The 12716-nt window shown below is 41.4% G+C and overlaps 4 protein-coding genes across 4 annotated transcripts in view; all 4 read left to right on the forward strand.

The window, feature by feature from the left end:
• The first annotated feature begins 1365 nt into the window (after positions 1-1365).
• On the forward strand, positions 1366-2545 carry LOC104815701 (serine acetyltransferase 3, mitochondrial-like). The gene has a single exon (XM_010544228.2). It carries the CDS (start codon positions 1437-1439, stop codon positions 2445-2447), a length of 1011 nt encoding a protein of 336 aa, XP_010542530.1. The 5' UTR covers positions 1366-1436; the 3' UTR covers positions 2448-2545.
• A 76-nt stretch (positions 2546-2621) lies between these two features.
• Positions 2622-9009, forward strand: LOC104815702 (ABC transporter C family member 7-like). The gene is made up of 11 exons (XM_010544230.2): positions 2622-3272; positions 3425-5860; positions 5952-6038; positions 6123-6719; positions 6842-7006; positions 7097-7391; positions 7480-7694; positions 7770-8075; positions 8157-8220; positions 8323-8562; positions 8664-9009. The coding sequence occupies exons 2-11, from the start codon at positions 3494-3496 to the stop codon at positions 8777-8779; spliced, it is 4452 nt and encodes a 1483-aa protein (XP_010542532.1). The 5' UTR covers positions 2622-3272; positions 3425-3493; the 3' UTR covers positions 8780-9009.
• Positions 9010-9674: 665 nt separating this feature from the next.
• Positions 9675-11441, forward strand: LOC104815703 (cytochrome P450 705A20-like). The gene is made up of 2 exons (XM_010544231.1): positions 9675-10597; positions 10699-11441. Exons 1-2 carry the CDS (start codon positions 9689-9691, stop codon positions 11365-11367), a joined length of 1578 nt encoding a protein of 525 aa, XP_010542533.1. The 5' UTR covers positions 9675-9688; the 3' UTR covers positions 11368-11441.
• Positions 11442-12538: 1097 nt separating this feature from the next.
• Positions 12539-12716, forward strand: part of LOC104815706 (seco-amyrin synthase-like) — a 5945-nt gene continuing 5767 nt past the window's right edge. Inside the window, exon 1 of the mRNA XM_019202763.1 lies at positions 12539-12715. Within this exon, the coding sequence (XP_019058308.1) occupies positions 12563-12715 (153 nt within the window). The 5' untranslated portion in view covers positions 12539-12562. The remainder of the gene's footprint in view (position 12716) is intronic.

The raw sequence follows: 12716 nt of genomic DNA on the forward strand, positions 1-12716 counted from the left end.
TGATTTCATACAACAACAGTCACTAACAAAAGGCGAAAACGATTCTAACCTAATCAAGTCTTGTTCTGATTATGTCATATTAAATTATGCTAACATATACTTCAACACACACACACACACATATATATATATATATGTGTGTGTGTGTGTGATTTTCTTTATTGCATTTAGAAACACTAGTAATGTTTTTTTACACGAATTCTTCATATATATATATATATATATATATATGGCTTTTGTCGTCGACTAATGCTATTATTCTGTGATACTTGAGCAACGTGCCAAATTACGAATCAAATCTGTAACTGCAGCGATGATGTTATTGCAATGAACACTATAAGTTGAGTTTACTAAATAGATTCGAAATTAAACTCCCGTGATTTCTATTTTCCGATGATGAGATATCACAAATTCCTTTAAAACAAATGTAATCCCACTTTTTATTCAGAATTGAGATTTCAATAATCTTATGTTACTAAACTTAGATTCAGTGAACTTCGGGTTTCGGGAAGTCATCAAGTCAAAGGACGGCTGCTTCAAAGATTCTCGAGCAATGACACGTCACTGCTCACGTCACCTTCTTTTGCAATTTACCCCGGAAAATAATTACTAACATTGTAGGGTCCGATTTTCTTTTGACTATATATATACACGAAAGTGCTTGGAATTCCGATTTTAATGATTATTCCTAAATTTTATCTCCAAGTTTGGGTTTGTGAAATTTCGTAGCACCAATTTTCTTCATCCATATTTAACGCTGTTGTTCATACGACTTCCTTTTTTTTTATGGATATAACATCTGCAATGTGTAATGCATATTGTATATAAATGATAAATCAACTGATTAATTTCCTGAGTTTTTTTTTTGGGTTTTGTGGGTAAAACATTATATATATATAAAATGAATATTCATAGGTTGATGATAAGCATAAGTAGGTGGCACAAAAAACATGTGAAGAATCTTGGTTCACCAGCATGCATGACCATCCGGAGGAGTTGAATTTAAATATAAAATTAAATTTTAAAGAAACAAATAGACATCAATAACCATTTTATATAAAATAAAATTTTAAAAAAACAAATAGATATCAATATAAAATAATCTTTAATTCGATATGATGCTCGACCGATCTGTGCAAAGTTAGGATGGAATTCCAAATTTTGATTTCACTTTATTTATCCGTTCGAGTAAAAATTAATACAAAATATGATGTACTATACGCTATATCATCGTTACTTCTTCCATTTATCTGTCGGCATTAAAAAAATCCTTTTTTTCCCGAGAAAATTCCACTTCCCATGTTGCCGGTCACATCACATGTAACCGCCATTTCTATCTCTCTATATAAGATCCGTTCGTCTTCTCCGGCAAAAGACATGCTCTTCTCTCTTCTTCTCCTTCCAGAAAATATAACCTCGAGACCTCATCTGCTCTCATGTCGGCTTGCATCTACGCGTCCAGAACTGGAGAAACCCAGCTTTCTTGCGATCCAAAGAGGTCTCAAGACGATGATTCAAGGTTCTGTTACTTGAATTTCTTCCGACCCAATTTCTCCGATCGGATTTCGAACGGGAACCAGACGAAAACCCTCCTCCCGCGCCCGCTCGTCGGCGATCTCGATCGAGACGCCGAAATCGACGATGTCTGGACCAAGATACGAGAAGAAGCGAAATCCGACGTCGAGCGTGAACCCATTTTGTCGAGCTACTACTACACTTCGATTCTTTGTCATCGATCTTTGGAGACCGCGTTGGCGAACACCCTCTCGATTAAGCTCAGCAATTCGAGTTTACCCAGCAACACGCTCTTCGATCTGTTCGTCGGCGTTCTTGAAGAAGACCCAGAAATCGTAGAATCCGTGAAGCGCGATCTTTTAGCGGTCAAGGAACGAGACCCGGCTTGCATAAGCTACGTCCATTCCTTCCTTAACTTCAAGGGCTTCCTCGCATGTCAAGCGCATCGAATCGCTCACAGTCTCTGGTCTCAGGACCGGAAAATCTTGTCTTTGCTTATCCAGAACAGAGTGTCGGAATCTTTCGCCGTCGACTTCCACCCGGGCGCGAAGATCGGACACGGGATTTTACTCGACCACGCGACGGCCGTAGTGATCGGAGAGACTGCGGTTGTGGGGAACAACGTCTCGATTCTCCACAACGTGACGCTTGGAGGAACAGGAAAACAGAGCGGCGATCGTCATCCGAAGATCGGAGACGGGGTTTTGATCGGAGCGGGGACTTGTATTCTGGGGAACATCAAGATCGGAGACGGAGCCAAGATTGGCGCTGGGTCGGTGGTACTCAAGGACGTGCCGCCGAGGACGACGGCGGTCGGAAATCCGGCGAGATTGATCGGTGGGAAGGAGAACCCGGTGAAGCTCGACAAGATTCCGGGTTTGACCATGGACCAGACATCTCATATATCGGTGTGGTCTGATTATGTAATATAAAAAAATAAAGTTGTCGTTTTTTTTTTGTTAAGGTAAAGTTGTCGTTTTTCTTCTCCTACTCAATCTATGGAACATAACATGCAGAGGACATTTCATAAGTTCTTTGCGTATATCTGTTGAACGACTCCTACATTACTATTATAGTATAACCTATTAAAAAAAAAAAAAAAATCTAAACGTTTCGTCTCTCCGGCAAAAAGGTTTAACAGAGAGAGAACGAAAGGTGATTTGAAGCTTGACATGGTTAGGGTTTCGCCCTTGCCCAGTCCCGTGGAATCATAAAAGCAGAGCCTTTTTCGCGGCCTCCATTAGGGTTCTCATTTCTCAGGGCTTGGCTCTGTTCAGCTCGCGTTGCGGGTTTCTTAGTGCCAAATTCGCCGCTGGGGCGGTTGGGTTTTTGATAAATCTTCTTCTTTTCTTCTTTCTGGGAATGAAATTTGATAAAACCTTCTGTTGGGTTTCTCAAATTTGTCTTTATTTAACAGGATTTTCCATCCAAAAGACCTTCGATTTCTTTGCTCTGTTCAGTTCGCCTTGCGGGTTTCTTAATGTCAAATTCGCCACTGGGGCGGTTGGGTTTTTGATAAATCCTCTTCTTTTCTTCTTTCTGGGAATGAAATTTGATAACAATCTTCGGTTGGGTTTCTCGAATTTGTCTTTGTTTAACATATTCTCTGTTCTCAAGTTTTCAGCTTTAGCAGGATTTTCCAAGAAATCAAAGGTCTTTTGGATGGATTCGAAGAAGTCTCCAAAGTTAATCGCAGAATATTCAGAGGAGTTTCTGCGAATGTGGAGGAAAGCTCGAAATAGTGGGCGAGATGTGGGGTAGTGGAATTTATTTAATCTAATTTCCTTAGCCGATGTTTTTCCTGGAAACTCGATTTCATATCACTTCGTCTTAAAAATAGACTTGCCCACCAATCAAATGCTCATTTCTCTATTATTTATTGACCACCTCATTTTCCATATACAATCAGTTCACGAAGGAATGAGGACATTATTCATCAGCATCGGTTCCTAAAATCACCAGGAAAGAGATTTCTGTAATGGATAATGGTATTTGGACTGTATGGTTCTCCCTGTACCAATCTCAAATGCATCAAGTTACTGGCTTTTCTCTCCTCGAGCTCGTTTACCTTCCTCTGTTTTCCATTTTCTTGCATCTGCTTCTGTTGCTGGTCCTGTTTGGTTCATGGGTGTCTAAGAAAATGGGGAAGTGTTCAGAGGATGCGAGGTTTAACAAGACCATATCTTCCACATACAATAAGACAGTCTTTATGTTTTGTGTCACTTTGTCTGTCTTTAATCTCGTGTTGTTGTCGTTGTTGAGTTACTACTACTGGCATAGCAACGGTTGGCTTCACAGTAAACTTGCCAACCTTTTGGATTTTCTGTTGGAAGCCATTGCTTGGGCAGCCATTTCTATCTACTTGAAAAGCCTATCCCCCGATTCTAGCAAGGAAAAGTTTCCTTTTTTGCTTAGACTCTGGTGGGTTTTCTATTTCATTGTTTCTTGCTGTAGTCTGGTGGCAGACATTGTTCTATACAGGAGACATGAAGTGGTAGTACCAGTTTATCTTTCACTAGTGTCTGATGTGGCGGGCGTTACTGCTGGACTGTTTCTGTGTTATGTCTGCTTCCTGCGGAAAATCGAATCTGAAAGTAGCAACTTTCTTGAGGATCCGCTCTTGAACTGCGCTGAAACCAGCGATGAGAGGAATAGCATAAAGGTTACACCTTTTGCAAAAGCCAGGATTCTAAGCCATGTGAGTTTCTCTTGGATGAGCTCTTTGATCGACCTTGGGAACAAGAAAATCATAGACGCGGAGGATGTTCCTCAGCTCGACAGAAGCGACAGAGCAGAGGAGCTGTTTCAGGATTGTAGAAGTAAGCTTGAAGAGGATGTTGGTAGAATGACCATGTTCAAGCTCATAAAGCTGCTCTTCTTCTCGGCACAGCGAGATATTGTCCTGTCAACTCTGTTTGCTTTTGTTTACACGCTGTCTTGCTATGTCGCACCCTATCTCATGGATACCTTTGTCCAGTACCTGAATGGTCGGAGACGGTACCAGAATGAAGGGTGTGTTTTAGTGACAACTTTCTTTGTTGCTAAAGTTGTGGAATGTCAATCCCGGAGGAACTGGTACTTTAGGCTCCAAAAAGCTGGGATCAGGATGAGATCGGTCCTGGTTTCGATGATCTATGACAAGGGTTTGACCCTTCCGTGCCATTCCAAAGAGGGACATACGAGCGGGGAGATCATAAATCTCATGACAGTAGATGCCGAGAGAATCAGTGCTTTTAGTTGGTATATGCATGATCCGTGGATACTTATGTTACAGGTCAGTTTGGCCTTGTTGATATTGTACAGAAGCCTCGGGCTAGGGTCCATTGCAGCTTTTTCTGCAACTTTTATGGTTATGCTGGCAAATTTCCCGTTTGCGAAATTAGAAGAGAAGTTCCAGTCAAATTTGATGGAATCCAAAGACAAGAGGATGAGAAAAACATCAGAGATCTTACTGAACATGAGGATTCTCAAACTTCAGAGTTGGGAGATGAAGTTTCTTAACAAGATTCTCGAGCTTAGGCAGATCGAGGCAGGATGGCTCAAAAGATTCGTCTACAATTCTGCTGTTATCAGTTCTGTGCTATGGGCTGCACCATCTTTCGTGTCAGCAGCCGCTTTTGGTGCTTGCATGCTTATAAACATTCCCCTCGAATCAGGGAAGATATTATCAGCTCTTGCAACCTTCAGGATTCTGCAAGATCCGATCTACAAACTTCCTGACACGATCTCAATGATTGTTCAGACAAAGGTATCTCTGAATAGGATTGCATCGTTCCTTTGTCTAGATGATTTACAGCGAGATGTTGTGGAAAAGCTTCCAGAAAGTGGAAGAAGTTGTAATGTTGCAGTAGAAGTAAACAACGCTTCTTTCTCTTGGGATGGACTTTCATCTAATCCGACATTAAGCGACATGAGCTTCAGAGTGATTAAAGGGATGAAAGTAGCAATTTGTGGTACCGTTGGCTCGGGGAAATCAAGCTTGCTTGCATCGATACTAGGTGAAGTACCCAAGCTATCTGGAAGCGTCAAGGTTTACGGGACAAAGGCATATGTTTCACAATCTCCATGGATTCAGAGCGGTAAAGTCGAAGAGAACATTCTGTTTGGAAAGCCAATGGATCGAGAGTTGTATGAAAGTGTTCTTGAAGCATGTTCACTGAAGAGTGACTTGGAGATACTTCCATTTCGGGATCAGACGGTTATCGGGGAAAGGGGTATCAATCTGAGCGGTGGACAGAAGCAAAGGATACAGATTGCACGTGCTCTCTATCAAAATGCCGATATCTATCTCTTTGACGATCCTTTTAGTGCTGTTGATGCTCATACTGGATCCCATCTATTCAAGGTTTAAACGGTTTTTTTTTTCGTTTATTTCCTCGTGTCCTTTCGATTATATGATAATTTCATGTTTTACCATTATTATGATTCTGTAACAGGGAGTTTTGATGGGGCTTCTGAGTTGCAAAACAGTCATATATGTAACCCACCAAGTTGAATTCCTACCTGCAGCTGATCTTATTCTGGTAAATTGATCCTCCATTGCTTCAGAAATATCTTTCTGCCGATATATGTTTCGTTACCGCTTTAACTTACGTAAATTTCGATAGGTCATGAAAGATGGGAGCATCACACAAGCAGGGAAGTATGACGAAATTCTCTATTCGGGAACTGATTTTATGGAACTTGTAGGAGCTCATAGTCAAGCCTTAGCTGCCGTTGATGATACAGTATCTTCTTCCGCTAAATCAACCGCGAGTAAAGAAAATGAACTGTCACATGATGAAGAAAACCGAGAGGAAGAATCGGGGCAAATAGTTCAAGAAGAGGAGAGGGAGAAAGGAAGAGTTGGGTTTGATGTGTACCGAAAGTATCTGACTCTCGGGTATGGAGGAGGAGCTCTCATTCCGTTCATATTGTTGGTACAGATTCTGTTTCAGTTACTGAATATCGGAAGCAACTACTGGATGGCTTGTGTGACTCCCGTTTCTAAAGGCGAGGAGTCTCCGGTGAAAGGATCGACATTGATATCGGTCTATGTAGCTTTAGCCATCGCCAGTTCTCTCTGCATTCTCGTGAGAGCAACTTTGGTTGCAATGATTGGTTTTCAGACAGCTACTGAACTCTTCAATCAGATGCATCTCTGCATTTTCCGAGCACCCATGTCCTTCTTTGATTCAACCCCAACCGGGAGAATTTTGAACAGAGTAAGTATCTGCACTTTGCTTTTCTTTTTCTTTTATGTTCTTCATTTCATAAATGACAGATGCTCGAATAGAAGAAAGCAGATTCTTTGTACTCCTTTTCTGAGTTCCAATCTTCGTTTCAGGCTTCGACAGATCAAAGTGTTGCAGATTTGAGATTACCGAATCAATTTGCAACCGTAGCTGTCGCCGCCATCAACATTCTCGGGATTATTGGAGTGATGGGTCAGGTAGCTTGGCCCATCCTCGTTGTCTTTATCCCCGTGGTAGCGATCTGCGTCTGGTACCGGGTATTCTCCCTAACCCATTTTCGTTTTATAGCTTTGTATTTATGGAATGGAGTTTTCTGATCAAATATTTGTCGACATATTGTACAACAGAAATATTATATATCTGCAGCTCGGGAACTGGCGAGGTTAGCTGGGATAAGCAGATCGCCATTGATACAGCATTTCTCCGAGACACTTTCAGGGATAACCACAATCAGGAGCTTTGACCAAGAAGCAAGATTCCGAAGCGATGGCATGAGACTAAGCGATTATTATTCTCGGCTCAAGTTCCATTCTGCAGGTGCAATGGAATGGCTCTGCTTCCGTCTCGATCTGTTGTCTTCAGTTGCCTTTGCTCTTTCACTCGTCCTCTTGATATCGGCTCCTGAAGGAGTCATCAATCCAAGTAGTGAATCACATCTGTGGCCTTCACTTTCTCACTTCTGTTATTCTTTGTTCTTCACTTCTGAAAATTTTTTCCATTTTCTTTGAAGGCATCGCGGGATTAGCTGTCACTTACGCTCTGAATCTGAATACTTTGCAAGCGACGTTAATATGGACGCTCTGTGATCTCGAGAACAAGATGATATCTGTGGAGAGAATGCTTCAATACATAGATATCCCTAGCGAACCACCTCTTGTAATAGAATCAAACCGACCTGATCAATCCTGGCCTTCCCTCGGAGATATTAAAATCCATAATCTTCAGGTAACTAAACTCCAGCCCGGTTGCCTTCCTCGCGCATTCTCGCATTTCATTTTACAGATTTTGATCGATATGCAGGTCCGGTATGCTCCGCATTTGCCGCTGGTGTTACGTGGAATAACGTGCAGTTTCCATGGTGGTCTGAAAACTGGGATCGTCGGAAGAACAGGTTGTGGAAAATCCACTCTGATACAAACCCTTTTCAGGATTGTGGAACCTGCCGCTGGGGAAATCAAGATCGATGGAGTAAATATCTCGATGATTGGGCTTCACGATTTGCGTTCTAGATTGAGCATTATACCTCAAGATCCAACAATGTTTGAAGGCACCATCCGAAGTAACTTGGACCCTCTTGAAGAGTACACCGACCAACAAATCTGGGAGGTTTGTTTATTGTTTTTGGTTCTTCCTCTCCTGAATCAATGATGCTTCTTAATCTTAACCCGAGTTTCTCTCCCGTTTCAGGCACTTGACAAGTGCCAACTCGGAGACGAAGTGAGGAAGAAGGAAAGGAAGCTAGATTCTGCTGGTCAGTCTGAAACTTAAACTACTCTGACAAAGAAAAGATTCATGTCGGGATCTTTTGGTAGATGCTAATATGAAATATGAACACGTTTTTTTTTTGTCACAGTAAGTGAAAACGGGCAGAACTGGAGCGTGGGTCAGAGACAACTGGTGTGTCTTGGGAGGGTACTGCTAAAGAAAAGCAAAGTGTTGGTTCTTGATGAAGCCACTGCCTCTGTGGACACCATGACTGACCATCTGATTCAGCAGACTTTAAGACATCACTTCTCTGACTGTACTGTTGTTACCATCGCTCATAGGATATCTTCTGTCATAGACAGTGACATGGTCCTGCTTCTAAATCAAGGTCACGACCATCAAAAAATTCCTTTTTTTTCCCCCCTCAAACTGGTAGTGATTTAAGAGAGTTACTACTGAAAGGGGTTTCTGGTTTGTTTAATGGTGCAGGGGTGATAGAGGAACATGACTCTCCAACCAGACTGCTTCAAGACAAGTGTTCTTCTTTCTCAAAGCTTGTGTCTGAGTACACAGAGAGGTCGGGCTCCAGTCTCAGAAAGATCTGAGAAAATCAAACTGTTTGCAGCTGAGACAATTTGATTATCCTACCAGATAATGACGACTATTTCTGTAACTTGTGCTAAGAGTCGTTGTATTGGATGTCACTAGTACCACTGCCGCTTTCAAGAACTACAAACATTACGATATTCGAATCTGAAAAATATAAACAGTTTGTGCAGCATATATATTCTGCAGGATCTGAAAAGGCAGAGGAGGCAGAAGATTGACGTATCCATTAGTAAATCTGTTTTTATTTATGGGTTTTGTCTCAGTACCATGGTATTCATGGTGGTGATGGATTTGCTGAAACGTAGAGGTAGAACAGTAGCAGTTGCATGTGTTTCTTGGGTTACAAGAAAGCGGCGTCTGAGAGATGATTACATGTAGAAACTCGTCATGTTAAACCCTAGCAATAAGCTTTCCCTCAACACAGGGAGATACGAGAAAGTATTATGCATGAGATTATTTAGTTTGTAGATATAATTATTTGTAATTAATATCTTAAAAAGATGAAGAAGAATATATATTAATTTCATCACGTTTTATTTGATGCATTTGGCATTGATGATTGACGTGACGTAAGGGCTTGTTTTTGCTGACTTCTCAACTTCGTGACTCTTGAAAGGCGTGTTTCATATTGTATTTTTGTCGAACTGTGTTTCGATAGAAATTTCGAAATATAATTTGAATCATTTATATTCCTCAAAGGTCAACTTTAACTTTGTATTATTATTTTTTAGAAAAATAAAACACATAATTAATAGGCTGGCCGCAAAGGGTGTTTTAAGAACGTGTTCAAGTGGTTTGGAAGCGAGCATTTTTTTTTTTTTTTTTTGAAATGGTGGCTTATGTTATATAAAGACAGCAACCTCATACACTCATTCACCAACATAAGTCACACGACAGTATTAACAATGATGGTGGCTTCAAGCATCTTTGAGCTCCAATACATCTCAATGTTTGTCCTCATATGGCTAATCTCTGTCCTGATTTTCTTCACCCTCTTCTTCAAGAAACCCAAGGAATCGTTCCGACCCGTTCGTCTTCCACCGAGTCCACCGAGTCTACCCATCATCGGTCACCTTCATCTTCTTCCTTACATCGCCTCTCACAAATCCCTTCAAAAGCTTTCTTCAAGGCACGGGCCTATCCTCTCTATCCACGCCTTCAAAATGCCCATAGTCGTCGTGTCCTCCGCCTCCGTGGCCTACGACGTGTACAGGACGCAGGACGTGAACTTCTCGTCCCGTCATCCCTTCGCCATCGAAAACTCCATAGTCTTCGGCCCTTACGGATTCATCACGGCCCCGTACGGAGATTACTGGAGGTTCATGAAGAAGATGGTCATGGCGGAGATGCTTGGGCAGCTTCATCTTGAGAGATCCCGTCACTTGCGTGGCGAAGAGCTGAAGAAGTTTTGCGTTAACTTGTTGGACAAGGCGAAGAGGGACGAGCCCATCAGGGTGTCCGAGGAGATGATGAAACTCACCAGCAACAACATATGGAGGATGACTGTGGGGAATAGGTTTTCGGAGGAAGGAGGTCGAGTCAGGGAATTGGTTTCCCGGTCCCTTGATATGTCGAAGAAGTTGATCATAGAAAACGCTCTCCGCCCGCTTAGGAGATTCGGGATTTCGTTCTGCGAGAACCAAATCTTGGATATCTCGCGAAGATTCGATGAACTGCTGGAGAAATATCTAAGAGACCATGAAGAGAATCCGAACAGAGAGGATAAGGACATGATGGATATTGTGTTGGAAGCTTATCACGACGAAAACGCCGAGTACAAGATCTCGAGGAACCAAATCAAAGCATTCTTGGTGGTACGTCATCATCATTCTTGATCTCATTTCATCAGATTATATATATATATATATATATTCATCTCATTCCGTTGTCTGAAATTCGTAACATTTCACTGTAGGAACTTTTCATCGGAGGCACTGACACGTCAGCACAAGCAACACAGTGGACGATGGGAGAGCTCATTAACCACCCCAACATCTTCAAGAAACTGAGAGAAGAGATCGACAGTGTCGTTGGCAAGACAAGGCTGGTTCAAGAAACAGATCTCCCCAAACTTCCGTACCTGCAGGCAGTTGTCAAGGAAGGGCTGAGGCTTCATCCACCGGCAAACCTCTCCATAAGGAGATGCGGAAAACCGTGCAAGGTCTCAGGCTACGACGTTCCGGAAAACACGATGCTGGTCGTCAACTCTTACGCGATCATGAGAGACCCGAGCTCGTGGGGGCAAGATTCGGACCAGTTTCGGCCCGAGAGATTCTTGGAATCTCCGAAAGGGATAGAGGGCAGCAGAGAAGAAGGACTGAAGTATCTCGCCTTCGGGAGCGGAAGAAGAGCTTGTCCCGGATCCAACTTGGCTTACCTCTTTCTGGACACCGCCATCGGAGCAATGGTGCAGTGCTTCGATTGGAAAATGGACGCAGAAAAGGTCGACATGGAAGAAGTGGAAGGCATAACCTTGACAATGGCTCATCCCTTCAGCACAACTCCCGTGGTTCGACCGGAGCTCATCCCTTTGCTCGCTTCTTCTTCTTCTTCAACCGAACAATATCGAATGAATGATCAGTGATTCTTTCAATATTCCATATATGGTTGTATTGGAAAGTGACTATATATTGGTAAATATAGATCCTACCCATGAAACATTTCCAATTTTATGCGAGATTATGTTCAAATGTCGGTCCATGACATGATTATTTCTAACATGGTCTGTTGAATACCAAAGCCTGTTTTTATCTCTTGGTTGTCATTCTCTTCTGAATTAGGGTTTTATCCAAAGAGATAAATTTGCAACGTAAATCACCATCTATTAGAAGAAATAAGTACCTCAATTTTCTTCATTTTAATGCCTAATTTTTAAATTTTTATTAAAATATCTATTTTTTTTTAGGAAAAAAATCGTATCTTAGTACATGCATTTTCAAAAGAATCGTGGTATTGTTTTTTTGTTAGATTGTTAGTTTTAATTGGTCTTAACTTTTAATTAACAATTTTAAGAATTTGAATATTAAACATAAACTACATAATTTTAAATTTTAAATTGGGAAATACCTTCAGTTAATACTATCTTTTTTTACAAAATCGCCGTATAATCCAATGCATTTTGCTATTAATATTCGTCCGAATAGGGGGGGGGGAGAGTGGGTTTGACGTTGGAACCGATGCGGTAGTAGAAGTTAATGTGAGAATGAGATGGTCAAATGGCCATTAAATCAGTAGAAAAAACAAGCAATAATTTTCTGTAAGCTATATAAGATTAAATTCAGACGTGACAAATAAGTGGAATGAGAATCATCACACTGATCGATACAGAGAAATTGGCGATGAACAAAATTGTTGCAATGTTATGGATTCGTCACGGTGCATGGAATTCAATACTTTATAAGATTCGACATTTTTGTCCTTGGAAATTACGACATACATGTGTTTCTCTTAGACGGTTTTGTCGTGATAAAAATTCAAAACGTGGCACGTATTAATGTTGAAAGTGCCGTCAAAGTAGTTTGGTAAAAAAATAGACAAACGAAAACCCGCGGAGAGTATTAATGCGAAATTGTCACAACTAACTAATTTGCTCCTATGCCACTATGCTTTCGCAAATAAGGAAATCGGGTTTCCAAACGATAAAAACACGAATTTTATACGTTATATGAATAAAATCACCCTTTTTGTAATGTTTTTATTGTTTTTGGTGTTCTTATATACTAATATATATATATAAACCAGACAAGATAGAAAATGGTTGGTACGTAGTTCGTCGCTCAATGTGGAAGCTGAGGACACCGAAGGGTGGAGATGATCCTTACCTTTACAGCACGAATGGCTTTGTCGGCAGGCAGATCTGGGAGTTTGACCATGACGCTGCCGCTCCCGAAGAGCTCGCTCAGGTCGACGAAGCTCGCCGAAATTTCTCCGTGA

The sequence above is a fragment of the Tarenaya hassleriana genome, unplaced genomic scaffold (assembly GCF_000463585.1).
Source record: "Tarenaya hassleriana unplaced genomic scaffold, ASM46358v1 Cleome24, whole genome shotgun sequence".
In the NCBI taxonomy this organism is placed as follows: Eukaryota; Viridiplantae; Streptophyta; class Magnoliopsida; order Brassicales; family Cleomaceae; genus Tarenaya; species Tarenaya hassleriana.

Excerpts from the sequence above, each read along its gene's own strand:
- LOC104815701 (XM_010544228.2), top strand. The coding sequence starts at position 1,437 with ATGTCGGCTTGCATCTACGCGTCCAGAACTGGAGAAACCCAGCTTTCT.
- LOC104815702 (XM_010544230.2), top strand. The coding sequence starts at position 3,494 with ATGGATAATGGTATTTGGACTGTATGGTTCTCCCTGTACCAATCTCAA. Across the intron at positions 7,007-7,096 it reads CGATCTGCGTCTGGTACCGG|AAATATTATATATCTGCAGC; the intron begins GTATTCTCCCTA and ends ATTGTACAACAG. Across the intron at positions 7,695-7,769 it reads TTAAAATCCATAATCTTCAG|GTCCGGTATGCTCCGCATTT; the intron begins GTAACTAAACTC and ends ATCGATATGCAG.
- LOC104815703 (XM_010544231.1), top strand. The coding sequence starts at position 9,689 with ATGATGGTGGCTTCAAGCATCTTTGAGCTCCAATACATCTCAATGTTT. Across the intron at positions 10,598-10,698 it reads AAATCAAAGCATTCTTGGTG|GAACTTTTCATCGGAGGCAC; the intron begins GTACGTCATCAT and ends ATTTCACTGTAG.